General features: G+C 41.8%; 1 protein-coding gene across 3 annotated transcripts in view; it reads left to right on the forward strand.

The window, feature by feature from the left end:
• Positions 1–900: 900 nt before the first annotated feature.
• The window catches only part of SLAIN2 (SLAIN family member 2), a 40,039-nt gene continuing 20,699 nt past the window's right edge, over positions 901–20,240 (forward strand). For 2 of the 3 annotated variants that reach the window (XM_086612039.1, XM_086612040.1), the window contains exons 1-3: positions 901–1,268; positions 12,406–12,554; positions 19,790–19,954. In XM_086612039.1, the coding sequence (XP_086468165.1) occupies positions 901–1,268; positions 12,406–12,554; positions 19,790–19,954 (682 nt within the window). Of the gene's footprint in view, positions 1,269–7,675; positions 7,720–12,405; positions 12,555–19,789; positions 19,955–20,240 lie in introns of those variants that run through there. The other variant, XM_086612041.1, reaches the window with a different exon arrangement.

Raw genomic sequence — 20,240 nt, forward strand, 5'->3', positions numbered from 1 at the left:
GATCACCTAGTTCCAACCTCCCTGCCATGAGCAGGGAAACCCTCCACTACACCAGATTGCTCAAAGGCTCATCCAACCTGGCCTTGAACACTTCCAGGGATGGGGCATCCACAACTTCTCTGGGCAACCTGTTCCAGTGTCTCACCACCCTCAGAGAGAAAAATTTCTTCCTCATATCTAATCGAAATACTAACTCCTTAAATCTAAAGGTCTAAGAGTCTTGTTGTAGATGGCAATTTCACGTCACTTTTTATACAAATATATATATATTTATACAAGATGAAAGGCTGAAGTGATACTCAGAAAGCAGCTCATGTGCTTGTCAGGTACAGAGGGTCCCAGACCATCGCCAGGGCCTTGGCCCAAGACCTCGTATCCTTTGGAGGATGTGAGCATTTTGGGAAGGTATCCCGGGGCTTCCCGCGCCGCACGTGAGTGGGACGGGACGTGAGGCCGCGCCACGCCGGGCTGTTCCCTCAGGAGCGAGGCTGCCGGCGGAGCCCCTCACACGGCGCCCGGCGGCGGTGAGGCAGCGCCTTCCCCTCCGCGCCGGCTGCCGCCCCTCCCGGCGCCGAACACCCCACCCGCAGCAATGCCACGTCACCCCACCGCCGGTAACGTCACCCCGCCCCGACCGAGCGAGAAGCCGGCGCGACCGGCGGCCGTTCCGCGATACGCGCATGACGTCAGGGCGGTGGGACGGGACAGCGCGGTGGTAAGATGGCGGCGGCGGCCGGATGCGCGTCCTCTGTCCCCCGCCGGCGCCGCTGAGGAGGCGGAGGCCGCAGCGACCGCGGCCCGCCCCGCCCCAGCCCTCCCCCGCCGCGGGCCGCCGGGCCATGTAGACGGGGCGGCGCGGCCGCCCTTCTCCGCGCAGCCGCCCCTCTTCTGGCGGGCGCCATGGAGGACGTCGGCTCGGGCGTGAACGCGGACGCGGAGGTACGGAAGCTGCAGGAGCTGGTGAAGAAGCTGGAGAAGCAGAACGAGCAGCTCCGCAGCCGCCACGGCGCCCTGCCCGCCGCCCCCGCCAGCCCCAAGCGCCTCCCGGGCGGCGGGCCTTCCCCGTCGCCCCCCGCCGCTTCCTCGCCCGACGGCCGCTGCCTCAGCCCCAGGGCCGCCGTTCGGCGGCCGCCCCCCAAGGAGACCGGCGGCGGCGCGGGCGGCGACGCGGGCGGCGACGCGGCCAACGGCTTCCTGGACGATGCGGCGCTGCTCAGGCCGGAGGAGCTGGAGCGGTTCGCCAGCTGCGAGGAGGACGAGACCGGCTGGTGAGGAGGCGGCCGGGGTGGGGATGGGGTGGGGGCCCGTCTCCGCCGTCCGCCGGGAGGTGGGGAAGGCGCTGTCGGTAGGAAGGGGCCGTTTTCAGGCGCGTGCCTGGTGTCGGAGGTGGTCTCGGGGCTTTGTGTGGGCAGGCAGCCTCGCCCTCTGGGGCTGGGTGGAGGGATTAGCTCTCCCAGATGTACCGAAGCCTGTAGGGGATGGGTGTTTCGGTTTGTGCGCATCACGTCGCGCCTCCCTGGAGGCCTGCAGCTCCGCTTTTGTCCGGCCGCGGTGAGAGTATTTACATCGGGTCACCTGGAGACCGGAGCAGGCTCCGGTTCCACTGCGAAATCAGTTGCCAGTGTTTTCACAAGTTCAGAAGGTGTGGAGGCGTTGAGAAACTTGTGGAAAATTTCTGGGGTAGTGCAGAATTAGCCCGCGGCTGATGTTATACTTCTTCAAACGTTCATCAAACACGCTTTAAGCCTTGATTTCTTTCAGCTATGAAGGCAGCAAACATAACATCCTCCTTCATCTCATAAATGTGTTGTCCTTCGGTGTTTTCATTTTTTGCTGACGAGGTAGGATCATGGTTTACTTTAGGTGGTTCTTCTCTTTTAAATGGTGTGCTTAGCCTACTGCTCCAGCAGAAACACCTGCAGGTGGCTTTTCACCTTGTCTTTATTACACTTGGATGAGCATGTACTGAGAATCAGGAACGTTTGCTCTCTCTTAACGTGCTGTTCTCCAGCTGTCTTTCTGAAGTTTTCTATGACATTAGTTGAGGAGCAGTGTTAGAGCTGCAGGGAAATTGTGGGGAGGAGCACAGTGTCAACAGACAAACACAAGGGAAGCATGTACAGAAACAAACAAAAGTGTCTTTCAGAGTTAGAAACACCTTTAAAAACGCTGGAATGATTCCATGCGTGAGCAGTGTTTCTGTCGCTCAGGGAGGAGACGATGGCGTGCGCTTCCTCAGAGATGTCATTTGCCTGACATCCAGCCTGATCCACTGGAGAAGTATGAGAGCATAAGTTTATTCTCATCCAACATGAGCTTACTAAATTGACACAAGGCATCATCTTCCAGAGGATGAGCCTGTGCAAAGCAACTACTCTTCTCAGCTTATACCTTGTAATCTACTGGTTTACAGCATATGAGAGAAATAGAATATGCTAAATTTACACAGTAAGTTTGGTGTGGGATGGCCAAATTTGTGAACGTCATGAATTCTAATGATGATAGACGTCACCATTTTATATATTAATCCTAAATCATGGGCAACATAATGCATCTCTTCAGTGAAAGTTAGTGTCACACAGAGCATATGTGGACAGTGACAGCATAAATGCTGTGTGTTTTGTTTATACAGTTCTGGATATTCGTGGGCAGGCGGCATAGTTCACGGAGCACTGCTCTTGCCGGTGTCGGATGTTTGCCACGTTATTTACGCTGCCTGTTACCGTGGCTTCAGTTACGTTTCTATGCAAATTCTCGTCCTCAAAAGTCAGCAAAACTTAAATGCAGTCTATTACTTGTCTTCATTGCTTTCCTAATATTTTAGCAACTATAATACTAATTTTCATTCTCAGACGTGGAACAAAGACTGAGACACAAAAACATACACTAGAAAAGAGCAGTTGTTGAAATTTACTTATTGTCATATATATTGAGAAATATGTCTATTTAATGAAAAAACTTTTGTCTTTTTATGCTATAGTTTAATGTGCTCTTATTAATGTGGTTTGGCTAGATTGATAGTTTTTTTTTCAAAATTGCTCTATAAAGATAGAAATCAAACTCCTGGAATTTCTGAACAGCATTTAATTCAACTGTTGAAGCACTTAATATTCTAAACCCATTTTTTCTTATGAAGGTAGGATAACTTTGTGCGTTTGATGAATGGAGGTTATTGCTCTAAATGAAGTTGGAAATTTTCAGAGGGCTAGTGGAGCAGTCAAACAAGACTGTGAAAATAGAAGGGATGATGTGAGTTAAGTGGATTTCTCTTAAACTACTTCATAAAGATCCCACTCTTAAGGCTTCGATTATGCAAGGCCACTGAAAAAGTAATTGAATCAAGGGTGAATGTACTCAAAATTTAAACCTCATGTGAACTCTTTCAGGTTCAAATGGATTTGGATCACTACTGCTTAACCTAAAATCCTGTTTAAACTATGGTATTATACCACTGTAGAAATCAAAGACCACTTACCAGCTGAGAAAACCTCATAGAGAAACAAACTAAACTTAAACCAGAGTTTATGCATAAAAAAATTATACATCTTCACTATTTTGATTGTCATAGAGATGCTTAGATTTGGCTTTACTTTTGATTTCAGAAGGACTTTGCTGTGGGAGATAATAGACGATGGAGGGTGCTGGTTATCTCTGTTCTTCTCACTGCTTTGTGTGGTAGAGGCGTTTTTTTCAGTCCCTATATTTATATACCCCATTATGAAATTGTCTACAGCCTTGTAATAGCAGAAGAAATAGTTTTCTTCACTGCTAAAATTACATTGTTTTACATTTAATGCTTACATGAGATTAGTGCCTGTGAAGTTTGGCTGTGAATTTCAGATGGAACAGTTGATACTGTGACTGAAATTAGTACTGGAATGTGATGTGTGGATTTTTAGATCTACGTTTTGCAGTTGATCAGCTCATTTTTAGGTTTGAATTGTTTAAATGCTTTTAGATAAGCCTACACAGGACAGAAGTGTAAAGTGGAAAATTAAAGGACAAGGGAGAACTAGCCTAAATTACTAACAAGTGAAAAGCACTTTGATGCTGCCACTTTAGTAGCGGCATTAGCTATTAAAACAGCATTACAATATTAGTAAACTTTGGGACTGCTTATGGTTTTGCTTGTTTATTTTTCTTTGCTGCAGTTGGTTAAATCCAGGTATGTTTTAGGTTTAAAACAGTTTAGCATGAGACAATCTTCAAATCATATGGTAAATGACTAAACGTATTTCAGTGAATTTAGATTGAGTTCTTGGTCATATGGTTCTGATTCCTGTTTAATTCACTGAAACTTTCTTCCTAATAGGGTACTGAAGGTTGCAAATAGGCGCATATGCACATGCACACAGTACTGAGCTGTACCTACTGCCACAGAGACTTCACTTTATGCCTCCTAATTACATCCTCAAGAAGTTACCAGTGACTTTGGTACTCTATGGGTGTTCCTATTTAGCTGTTCTTGAATCGGGTTGGATTGAATTTATTTTTTTCCAAATTTCGATCTGAATAAATCTTTTTTTTTTATTAATTAATTAGAAAGACAAAAGGGTAGGAAGGGGGACCAGAGTGGAGAACTCTGAAGAGAGGCAAGACGAGGTATACAGCTCCTTGCCTGACTTGCTGGGTAAGGTTGGGTGTGGATGTGTAGCACATTTGAGACAACGTGGTAGCAGTACACAGAGTGACTTGCTATGCTGCTTTTTAAAAGTGAGCTGGCCTGAGTTTATTGCAAGATAAGTGTGCACACGTGAGCAATTACTTTAGATTAGTTAATGTGCTGTGAATCCACTGTAATAGTCACTTACCTAAGCTTTCTGAGGAGCTTTCTTTCAAATGTGAGGAAAACATACAGTGCTTTTTCTTCAAAATGAATATGCAGTATGTGTATAACAGAATATAGAGCTTGCTGTGTTTGTACATATAATTGCTCATCCAACTTCAGAATGGTGTGTCCTCTTTGAAATGATAGTGCTGTAATAGAATCATAGAATGGTTAGGGTTGGAAGGGACCTCAAAGATTATCTAGTTCCAACCCCCCTGCCATGGGCAAGGAAACCCTCCACTATACCAGGTTGCCCAAACCCTCATTCAACCTGGCCTTGAACACCTCCAGGGATGGGGCATCCACAACTTCTCTGGGCAACCTGTTCCAGTGCCTCACCACCCTCTGAGTGAAAAATTTTTTCCTTATATCCAATCTAAATCTCCCCTTTTTCAGTTTAAATCCATTGCCCCTTGTCCTATCACTACATGCTGTCATGGTTTGAAGTGGGGGGGGAGGTCCGGGTGGCAGAAGCTGCCTATCAAACCGGACTCCCATCCCCCTCGGGACTTGAGCCAATCCACGCCTCTGTGAATTGCCCTATTTACGTCAGGACAAAGGAACTGGAAAGGTGTGCCTTTGCCCACGAGCGAGGAGAAGGGAGGGGGGCACGGCCCCTGCTCCCGGTGCCCCGCTGGGCCAGCGGCCCGGCCCGGGCCGATGTCCGCCCCGTCGAGGATGGCCCCAACGGAGCCGCTTGGGGAACTCGGGGAGAGCTCCGCTCCCGGGGTGCCCACCGGGCCGAGTTCACCCAGAAAGGACTGAGATCTGAGACAAACGGCCACACAGATAAGAGGTCAGTGAAGATGGAACGGAACAACGTGTGCCACAGCTGAGTCCCCCTTGCAAGCGGCCCCTTTGCAACCAGTCCTCGGTGGAGCAAGCAGAGACCCACTCACAGCCCGTGGAGGATCCACGTTGAGAAAAGATGCCAGAGCCTGAGTACGGTACGCATCTAGAGTCCGTGGGATGACCCTTGCCGATGGGGAGGTGTTTTGTTAAAGGAGATGCCTGAGCCTGAGACTATTGTGAATCATGGGCGCATTTACGCATCTAAGTCTGTATGGAGACGCATTTAAGGTCGACATGACGACCCACGCCGGAGCGCATTTAAAGTCTGTATGATGACCCACGCCAGAGCGAGTGGCTACAGCTCCTTAAAAGTCCAGGACTGGTAAAGCCCGCGCTTGGGGCAATCTGTTGGGATAAAGATTGCCTCCCAGCGGGTAGGATTCACGCTTTTGCCATGAGTAGGGGATCCACTGGATCAAGGGACAATGGTGTAAGGACTCCTTCTGCTTTAAGAGAAGCGGCAGTAACAGCATAGAATGAACTGACCTGCACTCCCCCATTCTCTGCCCCCTGCACCGCTGGGGGGAGGAGGTAGAGTTGGGAAGATAAGGAAAAGGGGGGAAGTGGTGTTGTTTTTAAGATCTGGCCTTGTTTTCTTGTTATCCTCTCAAATAACCGTTTTTTGTGTGCTTTTCTCTTTGTAGGTAGCTGTTAATAAATAGTTTTGCTTTAAGAAAACAGCCTCTCTTGCCTGGGACCGTGGTTGGTGGGTGCTCCTCTGTTCCTGTCTCGACCCTCAGCTCTTTTATTACATTTTTCTCCTCTCCATTTTACTGGACTGGGAGAGCTGCGTGGGGTTTAGTTGCCGGATTGGCCTAACCCACGACACATACCCTTGTAAAGAGTCCCTCTCCAGCTTTCCTGTAGGCCCCCTTTAAGTACTGGGAGGCTGCTAGCCTAGTATTTATCAATGCTTTCCTGTCTGTGCAATCTAAAGTCTCCTTGGTAGGGCTGAAATAGCTAACAACTGACTGACTTTGTTTACAAACAAAAGGCATTTACTGTGTGTTTAAAGTGAAATTGCTGGTGGGTTGTTAATAGTTCAAAGGGATACTTTTAGTGGTTTTGAAGACCTGGTATTGGTTTGGTACCCTGTTTAGTTAAAGTGGAAAGCAAGTAGTTTTACTATTATACACATTCTCATTCAGCAGCTATTTCTATTAAATTGGCACCTATTTTTAATAGTGTACATTTCCATTATAGTCATTCATTCCAGCTAGTTGGCTAAGTGGCTGTTTTGAGATACACAGGATGAAAACATGATTGTCATCTGTAATGATTGTCTTTCAGCTCGTATTGCTTAATGTCCTTTGAGCACTAACTTTGTTTTGGAACCTTAAGGTTTACCCTAGTGAGCTAGTAAAGTGTAGGGTGAGTGTTATAGGATAGAGCTGCATCTAAGTGAACTGCCGTTGCTGAAATTACATTGCAGCATTTCCTTTTCAGCTGTTAAAATTGTATGGTATTAATGTGGTTTAGGCTTCTTGGAAACAGGACAGGTTCTGATCAATTCCTGCCCTGTGACCTAGGTGGAAGAGAAATTGACGCTTTTCATTTTGTGGCAGATTAAACGTCAATTTGATTTAAAGTTGTTCTTTTTAACCAAATTCAGATAATGGCTTTTCAAACTGGGAAGATAATTTGGAAAAAAGCATGTGAGCGAACTAAGGATTAGAGAAGTTACCAGTTTGTCAAATGAAACACCCGGTGTAACATCAAATAATACTCCATTTGACTAATGTCTTTGAGATAGCTATGTTTGTTGTGAAATGGATGTTTGAGGACTGTAGGAAGAACTTTTTTCCATTTCTAACTTCTTGTATGATAAAATTTTGATACTATAAAACCTTCAATATGAATTTCCTTTATTGTCTTAATGGTATTCCTGAAATTTACCTCGTAATCATGTCTTCTTTAGGCATGATTCACATTTCTACTTCTTGTAGGTGTCGGTAGAGCTGACAAGCCTAGTAATTAAGCAGACTTGTGTTTTGGAACACGTTTAATAGGATGCAGAACTCAACTTTTCTCTATTCCATGTAAGTATCAACAATACCACATTAGAGCATATATGCACTAGCAAATTCCTTCTGAAAAGCTTCCCCGACAGTGGACAATTGTACAGAGTTTGTGTGACAGTTCTGGGGAAGCTACATGATGTTGTTGCAGGAGTCTTCCAAGATTTTGAAGGCTCCCTTTCCCATTCTACAACATCCCTTTCAGACAGCAACATGTTCTTTTGAGATGAGGAAATGAATAATGGCTATAATTTCCAGCAAGTAGCCGGAGCACAGCTAACTCTTTAGTTGTCGGTGACAGGAAGGCAGTTGTATTCCCAGGTGCACTTTGCAACCTCTCTGAATCCTCTCAATTCTACTTGAAAATTGCATCACATAGTTGGGATGTGCTACTTTAAGATGAAGGTTGAGATTGTTAAAGCTTTTTCGTAGTATTCATCTACTTATTTTAAGAGACCTGGAGTTGTACTGTAACTCATGAATCTCTCAGACTAGAAGCACTCTGTTAAGTACACCAGCAAATTAGTAATTACAGGCTGAGCACTGTGTCTCAGTGAGTTGCAACTGCAGGATAGGAACTTGGAAGGGGTGAGGGAGGAGGAACGAGGAAATCTATGGGCCTGATATGTGCAAGGATGTCACTTAGTTTTTGCTTTTTTTTTTTCTTTGCAACCAGAGAGTCTCTTCAGATCTTCACCTGTGGCTGTTTATTCAGAATCTATCTTTAAGTTATTTAAATTACTCCAAATAGGATCTCCTGAAAGTTTTAGAGTGATTTAAAAGAGTTTAGATTAGATTGACACTGTTATGTTCTAAATTGACATTGTTCTAAATTGTCTGTTTCCAAGACTGTCCAATATTATTGTTTCCTGATTTATTTATTTTTAGTAGCTTTTTGTTGTGGAATTTCCCTCTTGTGTTTTAGGGAGATTTCTTGCTGATCTGTCCTTAGATTTCTTTTTTTTCTTCACATCTCTTCAGGGTGCTTTCTCAATCCTGCTTTTATCTGCAACATGTTTTCTCTGTTCTCTTGTTTCATTACCTCTATTGTACCTGCCAGTTTTTGCTTGAAGTTACTGTAGCTAAAATAAACAAGCTCTAACTCAATCAAGTTCCTTCCACTTGCCATCGTCTTTCTAATTCAGATCCGTGACTTCATATTCATCTGCATGTTTTCCCCTCACTCATGTACTGAGCAGCAGAAGGATTTTGATACAAAAAGAAGACACTTCCTTCCTGATTAGAATCTTGGCCTCTGATTTCATGCCTGTGGCAACCAGCCTCTTCTATTTTAGTGCAGTGGAAGGTGTTCCTCAGGTGAATCCCTGTGGCAATCCCTATGTGGATATTTGATTCCTGCCTCAGCGTTGTGTCCTCTTTCTTCAAAGCCTTTCCCGACTCAGCTGTGTCCCAGTGCAACATGCTGCAGCTCGCCTCATTTAGCTGTCATTATCGTACAAGCTCGTAGTGACAGTAGTCTTTCTGCAAAAGCTCTGCCCTTTTTGTCCTGTGTCTTCCTGGAACTAATCAGCAGAGCCCCTGGCTGCTTTAATCTTTGGATTGGCACTGCTGGAGCATAGTTGACTAGTGACAGCTGAAGGAAGTGAACATGACTGTGTGCAGCAGAATCATAGTGTCTGGGCTTCTTAATGCTGTTTCAAAATAGATTGAAGCTCCTGGGCTGCTTTTTATATGCTGTTTTCTTGTGCATGACCTTGTGTCACTGAACTGTAGAGTCTTTGCTCTCTTGTGGAGAAATTGGAGTGTAGAGTTCTGGTGTGTTAACGTTTGTAGTACAAGTGGTAACTGTAAGCTGTCGGCTTCCTCAATCGTTTTCAACTTCCTGTTTTGAGAAAGTGATTTAGTAATGTTTGAAGGTGCCTGAAGTTATACTGGTAATGTTCAATCTTGGAGTTGCTGTGCTGCCTATCAGTGCTGTTGCATTGCTGTAGAATGCATTGACAGGGACAAATGGGAATGCATCTCTTCTGGAAAGCTCTTCAGCTAAAGACGACCTATGTCTTTTGGGTCGAACCAGTAGTTTGACAAACATCACTTAGCGGTATGAAGTTATTGTACATGCTTCATAGTCTCCTTTCTGTTCTTTTTCCCTTCCTGCTGTTGGGAAGAGCGGAAGAAGTAGCAGAAGCATCACTCTGATTCTTAGCCTTGCCCTTGGTCTTAATTTTTTCATCCAAATTAGGCAAAGCAAGTAGACTAAAATCAGTTTCAAAACTCAAGATTGGTTGTTCTCTTTCAGATGGGAAATTAAGATCATTACTACATAATAATGAGACTTCATAATTGTATAATGTGCAACAAACTGTCCTGAAAGAGCCATTGTGTCACTGTATCAATGCACATGTGTTGGTTGTGAGGTAGTAGAGTTGTATGAAATGTGTATATTCTAAAGTTCTATCTTTTCTTAAAATGTAAAGTATGAAACAAAGGCTGTTAAAGGAAAAACAGTTGACTAGAAAGACGTGGGAGAATCTGCAATATATGTTTGGTTGGAAAGGGAAGTGGAAAAAGTGTAAGCTGGGTGAGCTTGGATTGCTCCAGTAAATAAACTACTTGTGAAACAGATGCAACAATTGGCAATTGCAGGAAAGTGTGTTGGAGCTTAAAATACCAGGTGCCATTTTGATTAGTCTTGTAGGTTTCTTGAAGATTCCCCTTTTGTGTGTCTTTTGAAGAGGACGTGCACTTTAATTTCTTGCCTGTTATAGTGACCATTACCATAAACACTTCGAATGTGCGTGGAACTTCTCAAACGCAGCAAGGCACGTCAGCTATCCAGAGAGCAAGGAGTCAGTCTAGCCTGTACAGCACAAAAGTTGGCTTTGCCTTTGGCACTTCTTTGTTTGGGTAAGCATACTTTAGGACAGGAAAGAATGCAGGCAAATAAATGCTAAAAAGACAATAAATTCAAAGTGTTAGAGAGCTAGTAAATGTTAAAATTACTCTTAACTATATGCAGATAATCACAGGAAGTACAGCCATTTATGTAATTGTTTACATAGAACTGTAGAAATTGAATGATTCTTGTGCTTTCCAGGTATCTTCAGGGCTGCAGGTATGTGATGGGCTCTTAGCTTTTCTTGTGGGCAGAGTGCTTCTGAAGATTGTGAGAATTTCTACAAAATCAGTTTTAACTACCAATATAATACTGGCCAGAGTGTAAGCTGCATGGACTGTAGTATGTGGCAGTGGCTATTTGCATTATTACAAACAGCTTCATTTTTGTTTTAAAACCTGATAGCTAATAAAAATCCTCTCTCTCCTGTATTTGCAAGCATAGCTTTCTAATTTCAGTGTTTGTGAGGGAAGAGTGTTTCAGAGTGTGCTCCAAGCAAAGTGATCAGGGCTTTGGGCGAGATGTTTGTGGTGATTTTATAAGCCCGCTTCTTGGGAAGCTTTTGCAAGAAGTAACCTTAAGGGTAGTAATTAAAAAAAAAAAAAAATCATAATAATTTAAAGCTGTTTATAAAACGAACTGAGTTCAAGTTCTAGAATTACAGAGGAAGGATTGGCTAATAATCTCGTAACAGAGCTGTGGGAAAACTTCTGTGTTACTGATGTCATTGGCATAAAGGAAACGAGTTTTTGCTGTCTATTTTGTATGGAAGCATGGCCGATTAGGCTGTCATGTTCCTGAGTTACAGTGTGTAGTGTACAACCATATTCACTTGGAGTATGAAGTCTGTCATTACTCCTAGAAGAAGCACTCATTTAACTGTTTCTGCATATGCATAAGCTCTATTTAAAGCCGTAGATCTTGCAGTTCACTGTTGAATTTTACTGGAGCATGTTTCCGAGTTTGGTTCTGGTCCAAAGATAAGACTTAGATGTTCGTATTTTGATTGTGGGATTGGTTATGACTTTTCCTTTAATGTGTTTGTTGAGGGAGGCGAAATTTTCAGCTAGATTTCTAGAGCCTTTAAACGGGGATACTTCTCTCTTCAGTCATGGAATGCTGATGTTAAAATAAATGAATGCCCTGCAGAACAATGTGATCTTATTGTTTCTCTCTACTCTATATGTGTTATCTCTTGTTCCTTGTTTTTAATGCTTTACTGTATACCCCTTTGGACGGAGATAGTCCCTTTGTTCTGTGTTCAAAGGAAAACTAAAGGATCAGGTGCTAGGATACAAATTACAAGTAAAAATAAGATATTTATTTTTCTAAGGCTACCGAAATAGTAGATGTATTCCATGCACTTTAGCACACTGTTCCTTGACTGTTAAGATGCTTATCACTTGCTACATCTTTGTGTTTAGGAAAACAACAATTGCAAATTGCATAGTGCATTATTTCCTTCTTTCAGGTGAGCATTACTTAAATCTAAAAAGATTCATCCTAATTTGTACATTTACATGTCATAGTGAAATTGTTCATATACCTAATGTGTCTGAAAAGTGAAGACTCTTGTTTTCTGGCCCATCAGTCAGTATATCTCAGTGTAGCAACAGAGGCATCACTTCTTGTCAAAATTCCCTGAATAGCCATATGTTATCAGTATTATACTGCATCCAAAATAGTTAATTTAGAGGTAAAACTTGTGCTTTATTTATGTTTCGGGATTGTACTGTAGACGTTGTATAAAAATAGAAGTAGCATAGTATGTGGTATTTTGCCGCATGGCCTGATCTTACGTTCATTTTGTCTGTCTTCATAGATTTTTATTTTTTTTCTCTCCTTTTCAGGTTGTATGTGTCCCCAAAGAAGAAAGTGACTCCAGTGCAAGAATGTGTCAGTCCATTAGTTTGGTGCAGGCAGATATTGGATTACCCAAGTCCTGACATTGAATGTGCTAAAAAGTCGCTGATCCACAGGCTGGAACAGACAGTGTTGGGTGAGTTCCTGCATATTAACACCACTGAGTTATACATATTTATTCTGAAACAGAGTCAGAATTAGCTGATAGATAGTTGTGAGAGAAGAGGGTGGGATCCAGCAGTTAGTTGTGTCTCAAGATATCATTATGATTTGCAAACAGTAATTCATTCTACTCATTTTCTGGACTGTATGAATAAAATGAAAGGAAGTATTAGACCATGAGTCGTGATTTCAGAGTTTTATACTACCTGCATAATTACAATTTTATCAGAAGTTTTCAGGAAGAAGCAATGTCCTTAACTTGGAGGTTTTCTTGTCTTATTCTAAAATAGAAGCCTGTATTAATCTATCACAATCATTAGGTGCTTGTCAGTATGTTAACATGGAACTTAGTTTTCTGCTAGATGAGCTATTTTATTTTGTCTGAGGAAATGGAGGCTGAAGTTCTTGAATACATTACAGGGGAGGTAATACTGATCTTTTCCTCCCATCCCCAGTAACTTAAGGTCTTGTCACAGTCATTTAAAAAAAAAAACAAAAAAATCCAGAGTTCATGATTCTTCCTTGATACGCTTTAGTTGGTTATATTAAAAACTGGAGAAGGACTGAGCATTTTACCCTGTGAGGATGAAAGCCTACGTTCTCTACCCTTTTATTCCCAACCTTTCTGATGTCAAACCACCAGCAAAATGCTGAAGGTCCGATTAGAATTCTCCGTCCATCTGGGTTTTTGCTTTAAGTTCTTTGTTAGAGCTATTTTGCTATTAAAAAGAAAGTTATGTCTCAGCATAACTTACTTTCTTGCTATTGATATCTATTCTTTCCTTTATTTTCATCTTTTTGTGGTCTTGCACTACCTGTGATACATCTTTTTTTTTAACTGTTATCTTCAGGAATTAGCAGACTGGCTGAACTTGATCTAAGAATACATGAAGACACAGTTCCAGGAGTGTTGCAAACTACCAGCCCCTTTACATGGTTATAAATAAACTTTGTGCTGAGTTTATTTGACTGCAACCTTTTTTCCCCTCTCCCTGGATTCTTTTCTGGAACAATTCAGTCTTTGTTCTGGTTTGTACTGAAGTAATTCGTAATAAAATCTGAAAACATTACTGGTAGATAATTCGAAAAGGCTATTTCTTATTCTTATAAAAATTGTGGGCATAATGGTGAAAAGTGCCTTTAGTACAAGTCACCTTTGATCTTCCCCTATTTCTTGTGCTTTGTGTATGCTGCCTTGATGAATGTCTATTAACCATTTTCCTGAACAGTTAACATGATACATAGCTTGCTACAGGGAAAGATGGAAATTCTAAACAATGAAAAGTACCCAGATGACAGGGATTTATGAACGATGATACAAGTTTAGGAATTGGAATACTACTGAGTATCTAGGACTGGATAGCATGGTTAAGCATGACTAGGTTAAGCATGAACGATTCTGTTCGTGGTTTAACTTCTTTTCAGAACTGATTAGAAGTCTTCTAGAAGTACCACAAATTATGTTACGTTTAGAGTATCTTTAAAAATTCAGTCATAGTTGAAGCAGAATGGCAGAAAGCTTCCCTATGAAATGGGCAAACTTTAAAGTTTGATCATTTGAATGATATGTCTAGGCAGCTTTACCTCTTTTTTTTTTTTTTTTTTTTTTCTGTAGACCTGAGAATCTGCCTCTGGTAGTGATACTTGCAAGAATACTGCAGTTCATCTATAGTACTAATTGGGAAAACATTACCTGTAGAAGAGATGGGCACTAATACTGGTGATTGGAGCAGATTGTATGGAAAAATGAATTTGTAACAAAATAAAATTATCCTTTAGAGCAGCCAGCCTACTTACAGGTATAGGGTAGCAGGAAGCTTCACTGGAGAAGGCAAGTAGTGCTGCTTGTAGCCTTGTATTTCCTACCCCACAACTTCTGGAATATCTTGTGACTTGTATTTTACATAGTACTTGTACCTCATGGACCCATCACTTGACCTATTACTAGTTACTGGTTCAGTTGATCAATTTCGATTCCAGTCTCTGTGGATAAGGCTTTTCATCCTACTCTTGCTTTCTCTTCTGATTCCTTGTTGATGTTTCTTTTGCCTTGACTATTTTCTCTCTGTCAGTTTCTGTTGTTATGTCTTTCCAATCTAATATCTTTTTGCTATTTCTCAGTCTCAAGTATACTCTTGTATTCCACATTTCCCTCTTCCTTCTTATAAAGTAATCTTTTCCATTGCATGATAGGGAAGGAGGGAAGAGCCACTTTCGGCTCTATGCTGCTATGGTCAGTTACTGAGAACACGGGATGCACAGTGCTTTGTGGCCGGCTAGTTCAGATTTACAATTGCAGAGCAAGTCCTGCTCAGTGTTGGAGGCATGTTCAGACTGGAGAGAACCTTAGGTATGTGCTGGTGCAAAGACTTCTCTTAGCTGTGCCTCAGGTCCCTGGTGAAAAGTGCAAGAGTGCATTTTGTATGGTGGAAGCGATGGTTTCCAGGCAACATGTTGGTCTAAAATCATATAGGGATAGAGCACATCAGGAAGGCAACTGCAAGAACAGAGAAATACTAGGCAGAAGAATTTCTGGAAGAGGTAGAATCATTTAGGTTGGAAGAGACCTTGAAGATCATCTGGTCGAACTGTTAACCTCATACTACCAAGTCCACCACTAATCTGTATCCTTAAGCACCCCATCTACATGACTTAAATACGTCCAGGGATGGCGACTCAACCACTTCCCTGGGCAGCCTGTTCCAATGCTTGACAACCCTTAAAGTGAATAAATTTTTTTGTAATATCCAATCCAAACCTCCTCTGATGCAACTTCCTCTTGTCCTATCACTTGATACTTTGGAGAAGAAACTGACATGCACCTCACCACAAACTCCTTTCAGATGGCTGCAGAGTGCAATAAGGTCCCCCCTCAGCCTCCTTTTCTCCAGACTAAACAACTCCAGTTCCCTCAGCTGCTCCTCGTAACACTTGTGCTCCAGACCCTTCACCAGCTTTGTTGCCCTTCTTTGCACATGCTCCAGCACCTCAATGTCTTTCTTGTAGTGAGGGGCCCAAAACTGAACACAGTATTTGAGATGTGGCCTTACCAGTGCTGAATACAGGGGGACAGTCACTTCCCTAGTCCTGCTGGCCACAGTGTTTCTAATATAAGCCAGGATGCTATTGGCCACCTTGGCACACACTGCTGGCTCATACTCAGTTGGCTGTCCCAGATCCTTTTCCACTGGGCAGCTTTCCAGCCACTCTTTCCCCCAGCCTGTAGTGTTGTATGGGGCTGTTGTGACCCAAGTGCAGGTTTTGACACTCAGCCTTGTTGAACCTCATAATATTGACCTCGGCCCCTTGATCCGGCCTGTCCAGGTCCCTCTGTAGAGCCTTCCTACCCTCGGGCAGATCAACACTCCTGACCAGCTTGGTGTCTTCTGCAGGCTTACTGAGGGTATGCTCAATCCGCTTGTCCTGATCATTGATACAGATATTAAAGAGAACTGACCCCAACACTGAACCCTGGGGAACACTGCGTGTGACTGGCTGCCAACTGGGTTTAACTCCATTCACCACAACTCTTTGGCCCTGGCCATCCAGACAGTTTTTTACCCAGTGAAGCGCATGCCTGTCCAAGCCATGAGCAGGCAGTTTCTCCAGGAGAATGCTGTGGGAAATGGTGTCAAAGACTTTACTGAAGTCTAGGTAGGCGACATCTGTAGTCTTTCCCTCGTCCACTAAGCAGGTCACCTTGTCACAGAAAGGAGATCAGGTTAGTCAAGCAGGACCTGCCTTTCATAAACCCATGCTGACTGGGCCTGGTCACCTGGTTGTCCTGTATGTGATGTGTGATGGCACTTAAGATGATCTGCTCTATTACCTTCCCTGGCACCGAGGTCAGACTGACAGACCTTTAATTCCCCAAATCCTCCTTCCAGCCCTTCTTGTAGATGGGCGTCGCATTTTCTAAGTTTCAGTCAAGTAGGACCTCCCTGGTTAGCCAGGATGGCTGATAAATGATGGAAAGTGGCTTGGTGAGCACTTCTGCCAGCTCCCTCGGTACCCTTGGGTGGATCTCATCCAGCCCCATAGACTTGTGTGAGAAGCTTCTTAAAACATAGTTGTACAGAATTAGAATCAGTAACTTTGGTCATATTGGAGTTTTTTACTGAGGCACTGTTTTATTTAAATATTTGAAATCAAACACATGATCAGCATAGCTGGTAGGAGAACTGTGTGGCTGTGTATGTAAAAATGTCATCTTTTCCATGCTGAGTGAGTTTGACTTTTCAGTTAAGCGTTGAGTTTGTTCAAAACCAACTGTTATTTAGCTAACTTTGGTCTCAGTGATAGACTTTGCTAATGATTGTTTTGAATTACTGTGGAGACTTCTAGAACAGACATTGCTTAATCGTAACAAAAATAAATATCCGGTCTCTAGCATTTGGGAAAATTGCACCTAATTCATACACCAGATCTTCCGAATAACCTAGGCATGAGTTTTCTGCACTCAAATTTTTCTATTCCTATTTTTTAGAGCAAAAGAGAGGTTCAAGACCAATTTAACCAAATGTTGTCTAAAATAAAATTAGATGCTGCATACTGTTTCTAGAAAATTTACATTAAAATAAAAACCTTAATCATTAACTTTCCCCTCCGGTGTTTTGAAAGCTAATGTGTAATCTTTCATAAGCTAATGTTTTGTCTAATATAGCATCATTTTAACGTTGAAATGAGTTCTTTGTCTTGCTAATGTTGTCTAATAAAGACCATATCTCTAGCTGTTGTGAAAATAGTAATGTCTTCCTACGTTACAAAAATCACTGTTGGAAAAACCTTTGGAATTCCAGGCCAGAAAAATGGTTTGAATTCAGCTTGCTTTCTGGGGAAAAATAGAGTGCTGAAGAAGGTAGAAGTTCACATTAGCTAGGATGAAAACTATATAAAGTGTCATTGTGTACCACAGCATACTTTTTATATGGAACAAAAGTATGCTTTCTTTAATCTAAAGAAACCTGTATGCAGTCAAATATTTTGTATCATTATGGATGTGTACAAACAGCCTGTTTTGAAGGTTATACAATAGTACAATTGTTTTCTAATTTGTGGTTAATATTTTAAAATACTTGTCTGTGATAAGTACGAAATAAAGAACTGTTGTGCAGACTTACATTTTAGGGCTTTTTTTACTGTCATTTTTGGCAAGAGATGAAAAGTAAATTTTTTTTTTGGCATGAGAACAAAGATTCAGTGGGAATAGATGCTTTGGGGTTCCTATGTGAATGCCAGAAAAACTTGCTATCAAAGGAGTTGTCTTATCAGAGTCAACTAGAATACAGCCGGCTTATAGTTACTGGTTTTGTTCACTGAGCTTTGTGATAAAATGGAGATTTCCCTTCTGACACTCTCAAACTGGAGGGACCTGAAAAATACTTGCTAGAATTCACTGAATTCACTAATTGCTGAAATTAGTGCATATCATTTAGACTTGCAGTGAAAGCTGGAATATAAACTTTCTGTCCTCTATAACTTTTTACTCTAATTAATTAAACACTAGTAATATTAAGTGGGTTAGGCTACAGAAAAGATCTTTACATGAGGTGCAATTTAAGCAATCTGCTGCAAAGTCAACTTCAATTTCTGCTACTTCTGCCTCTGTGCTGAATTCTGCCATCTATTTGATTGGATGATACTTTTTTTGGGCACTACTAAAAACTAATTCACTATTGCAATCAGTTAAAATACTCTAGATTTTTTTAATCTAAATCCACTTTAGTAGGCTGGAGAGTAGTGCAGCCCCACCACTGCTTGTACTGAACAACTGAGGAGGCAGTGACCGAAAGCAAAGTGAGGTGCTGAAAGCAGCATTTTGTACAACTGTAGTCTCTTTTGGCTTCTTGTAATGTCAAAACAAACAAACAAAAATATTACACTGAATAAAAGGACTTTAAGAAAACTAATTAGAGTTCAATTCCTTTTTTTTTTGTCCGCTACTATCAGTAGCCTAATTATGGCACTAATTGAAGCCCCTTTTCAGTACAGAAATGTCACACAATATTCTTTTGAATAGCTTGATTTAATCCTTTTTCTTTTTAGAACTGCATGAGCGTATTGCCATACATTTGCCAGGCTTGTTCTTGTCAGTTTATAATATATATGCATAGTTTAAGTACTGTCAGGCCTTAAAGAGAGTTTAGTTTCTAAATTGCAGCTTAATCTAATCTAGATTTACATATCATCAAGTTTGGATCTCTAGCTCTCTGTTTAATGTTTTGCAATCTAATTTGTTCTTTGTTAAAATACAGTTCTGTCTGGCATAAATATTTTCAGCAATGAAGGAACTGATTTTACCAAAGTGACACCATTTCCTTTGGTTCTCACTTCCCCCATTGAAGTTCCATTTTCTTTTGTATTAAAATAAAATGTAAAGTTCTGAACAAAATAGTCATTTAAGTAACTATACAAATCATACACCTGGCAACTAGGGAGTTGCAGTATCATACTAAAAATGTTAGCCAGTGATTAAAATTCATCTGAAAATAGCATTGAAATATTTACAATAAATAGCAGAGGAAAGTACCCAATTTTAGATCTTATATTGTACATGAAGTTGAAGCCCACGGATGTAAAAATCCCAGAGTGTTAGAACAGGAGGTATACAGAAGGAATTACTCCTGCAGTCAGTTTGCTTTATTGTGCCCAGTAGTTTCATGGTACCCAGAAACATAAACAGAAGCTTTCACCATGTTTAATGTTTTTTCAGTTTAGCATATGCTTTGGGAAGTTTTGTGGGTGAGTACTGCTTAATTCTGTAGTTAGTCTTGAGGTTACTGTTGAAATACTGTGTGATCTAGACAGTTTTGTGAATTCTGGAGAGCTAGACTTCATGACATAGGATGTATGTTAGTGTAGCTTACCTACTACTGTCTTTTGAGTTGCTTGCCTCGTCCTTCCCAATGCGTACATTGAACATCTTGAAGAGACCAGTTGTAGTGATCTTAGATCTGAAGCTGTAGTGATTTGTAAAATCTGATTTTTACAAGGAAAATATTTGTCGCTACCTTGTCTTGCCCTCTCCCGCTCCTCCCACAGTGTGATTGTATCTAGGACATGAAAAAATCAGTTGAAAAACTTCCCATTGACTGAAGTGTTCTTCTTGAATTGTATAGTAATTAAATCACATTGAAGATGTCATATGCTATTGTATTCATTTTCCATTGGTTCCTTCAGTATAATTTGTTACTTTACTCTTTTATACAGCTCTCAAGAGACAGAGTTTGTACAGCAGCCCTTTCAGTGCCGTCAGTTATGCGAGCTCCTATAGTCCAAATACTAGTAGCCCTTACAGCAGTGGTTTCAACTCTCCTTCCTCAACACCAGTGAAATCTGCTTTAGTGAAACAGCTCATACCTCCTGGTACCTCAGGTAAGTGGTGTGTGAGTGTCTGGTCTCTCCCTTTCTTCTTCCTCGTCTTCCTTTCAAAAACATGTGCTCAAATAGATTACATTTGCATTGAACTAGAGTAAGAAAGACACCAAAACCTTGTCAGTCTTTTGTAGGATGTTTGCATGCTGCAGTATTTAAGGTTTTTAGGAGAGGCTTTTTTACAGACTTTCTGGCATGAGATACATTTTAAATGTTTTCTCTAGATGTCCGTGTCCCTAAAATCACTGATGCATATTAGCAGTTAGACCAAAACATGTAGTGTTAG

Source organism: Tauraco erythrolophus, chromosome 5 (genome assembly GCF_009769465.1).
Source record: "Tauraco erythrolophus isolate bTauEry1 chromosome 5, bTauEry1.pri, whole genome shotgun sequence".
Classification (NCBI taxonomy): Eukaryota; Metazoa; Chordata; class Aves; order Musophagiformes; family Musophagidae; genus Tauraco; species Tauraco erythrolophus.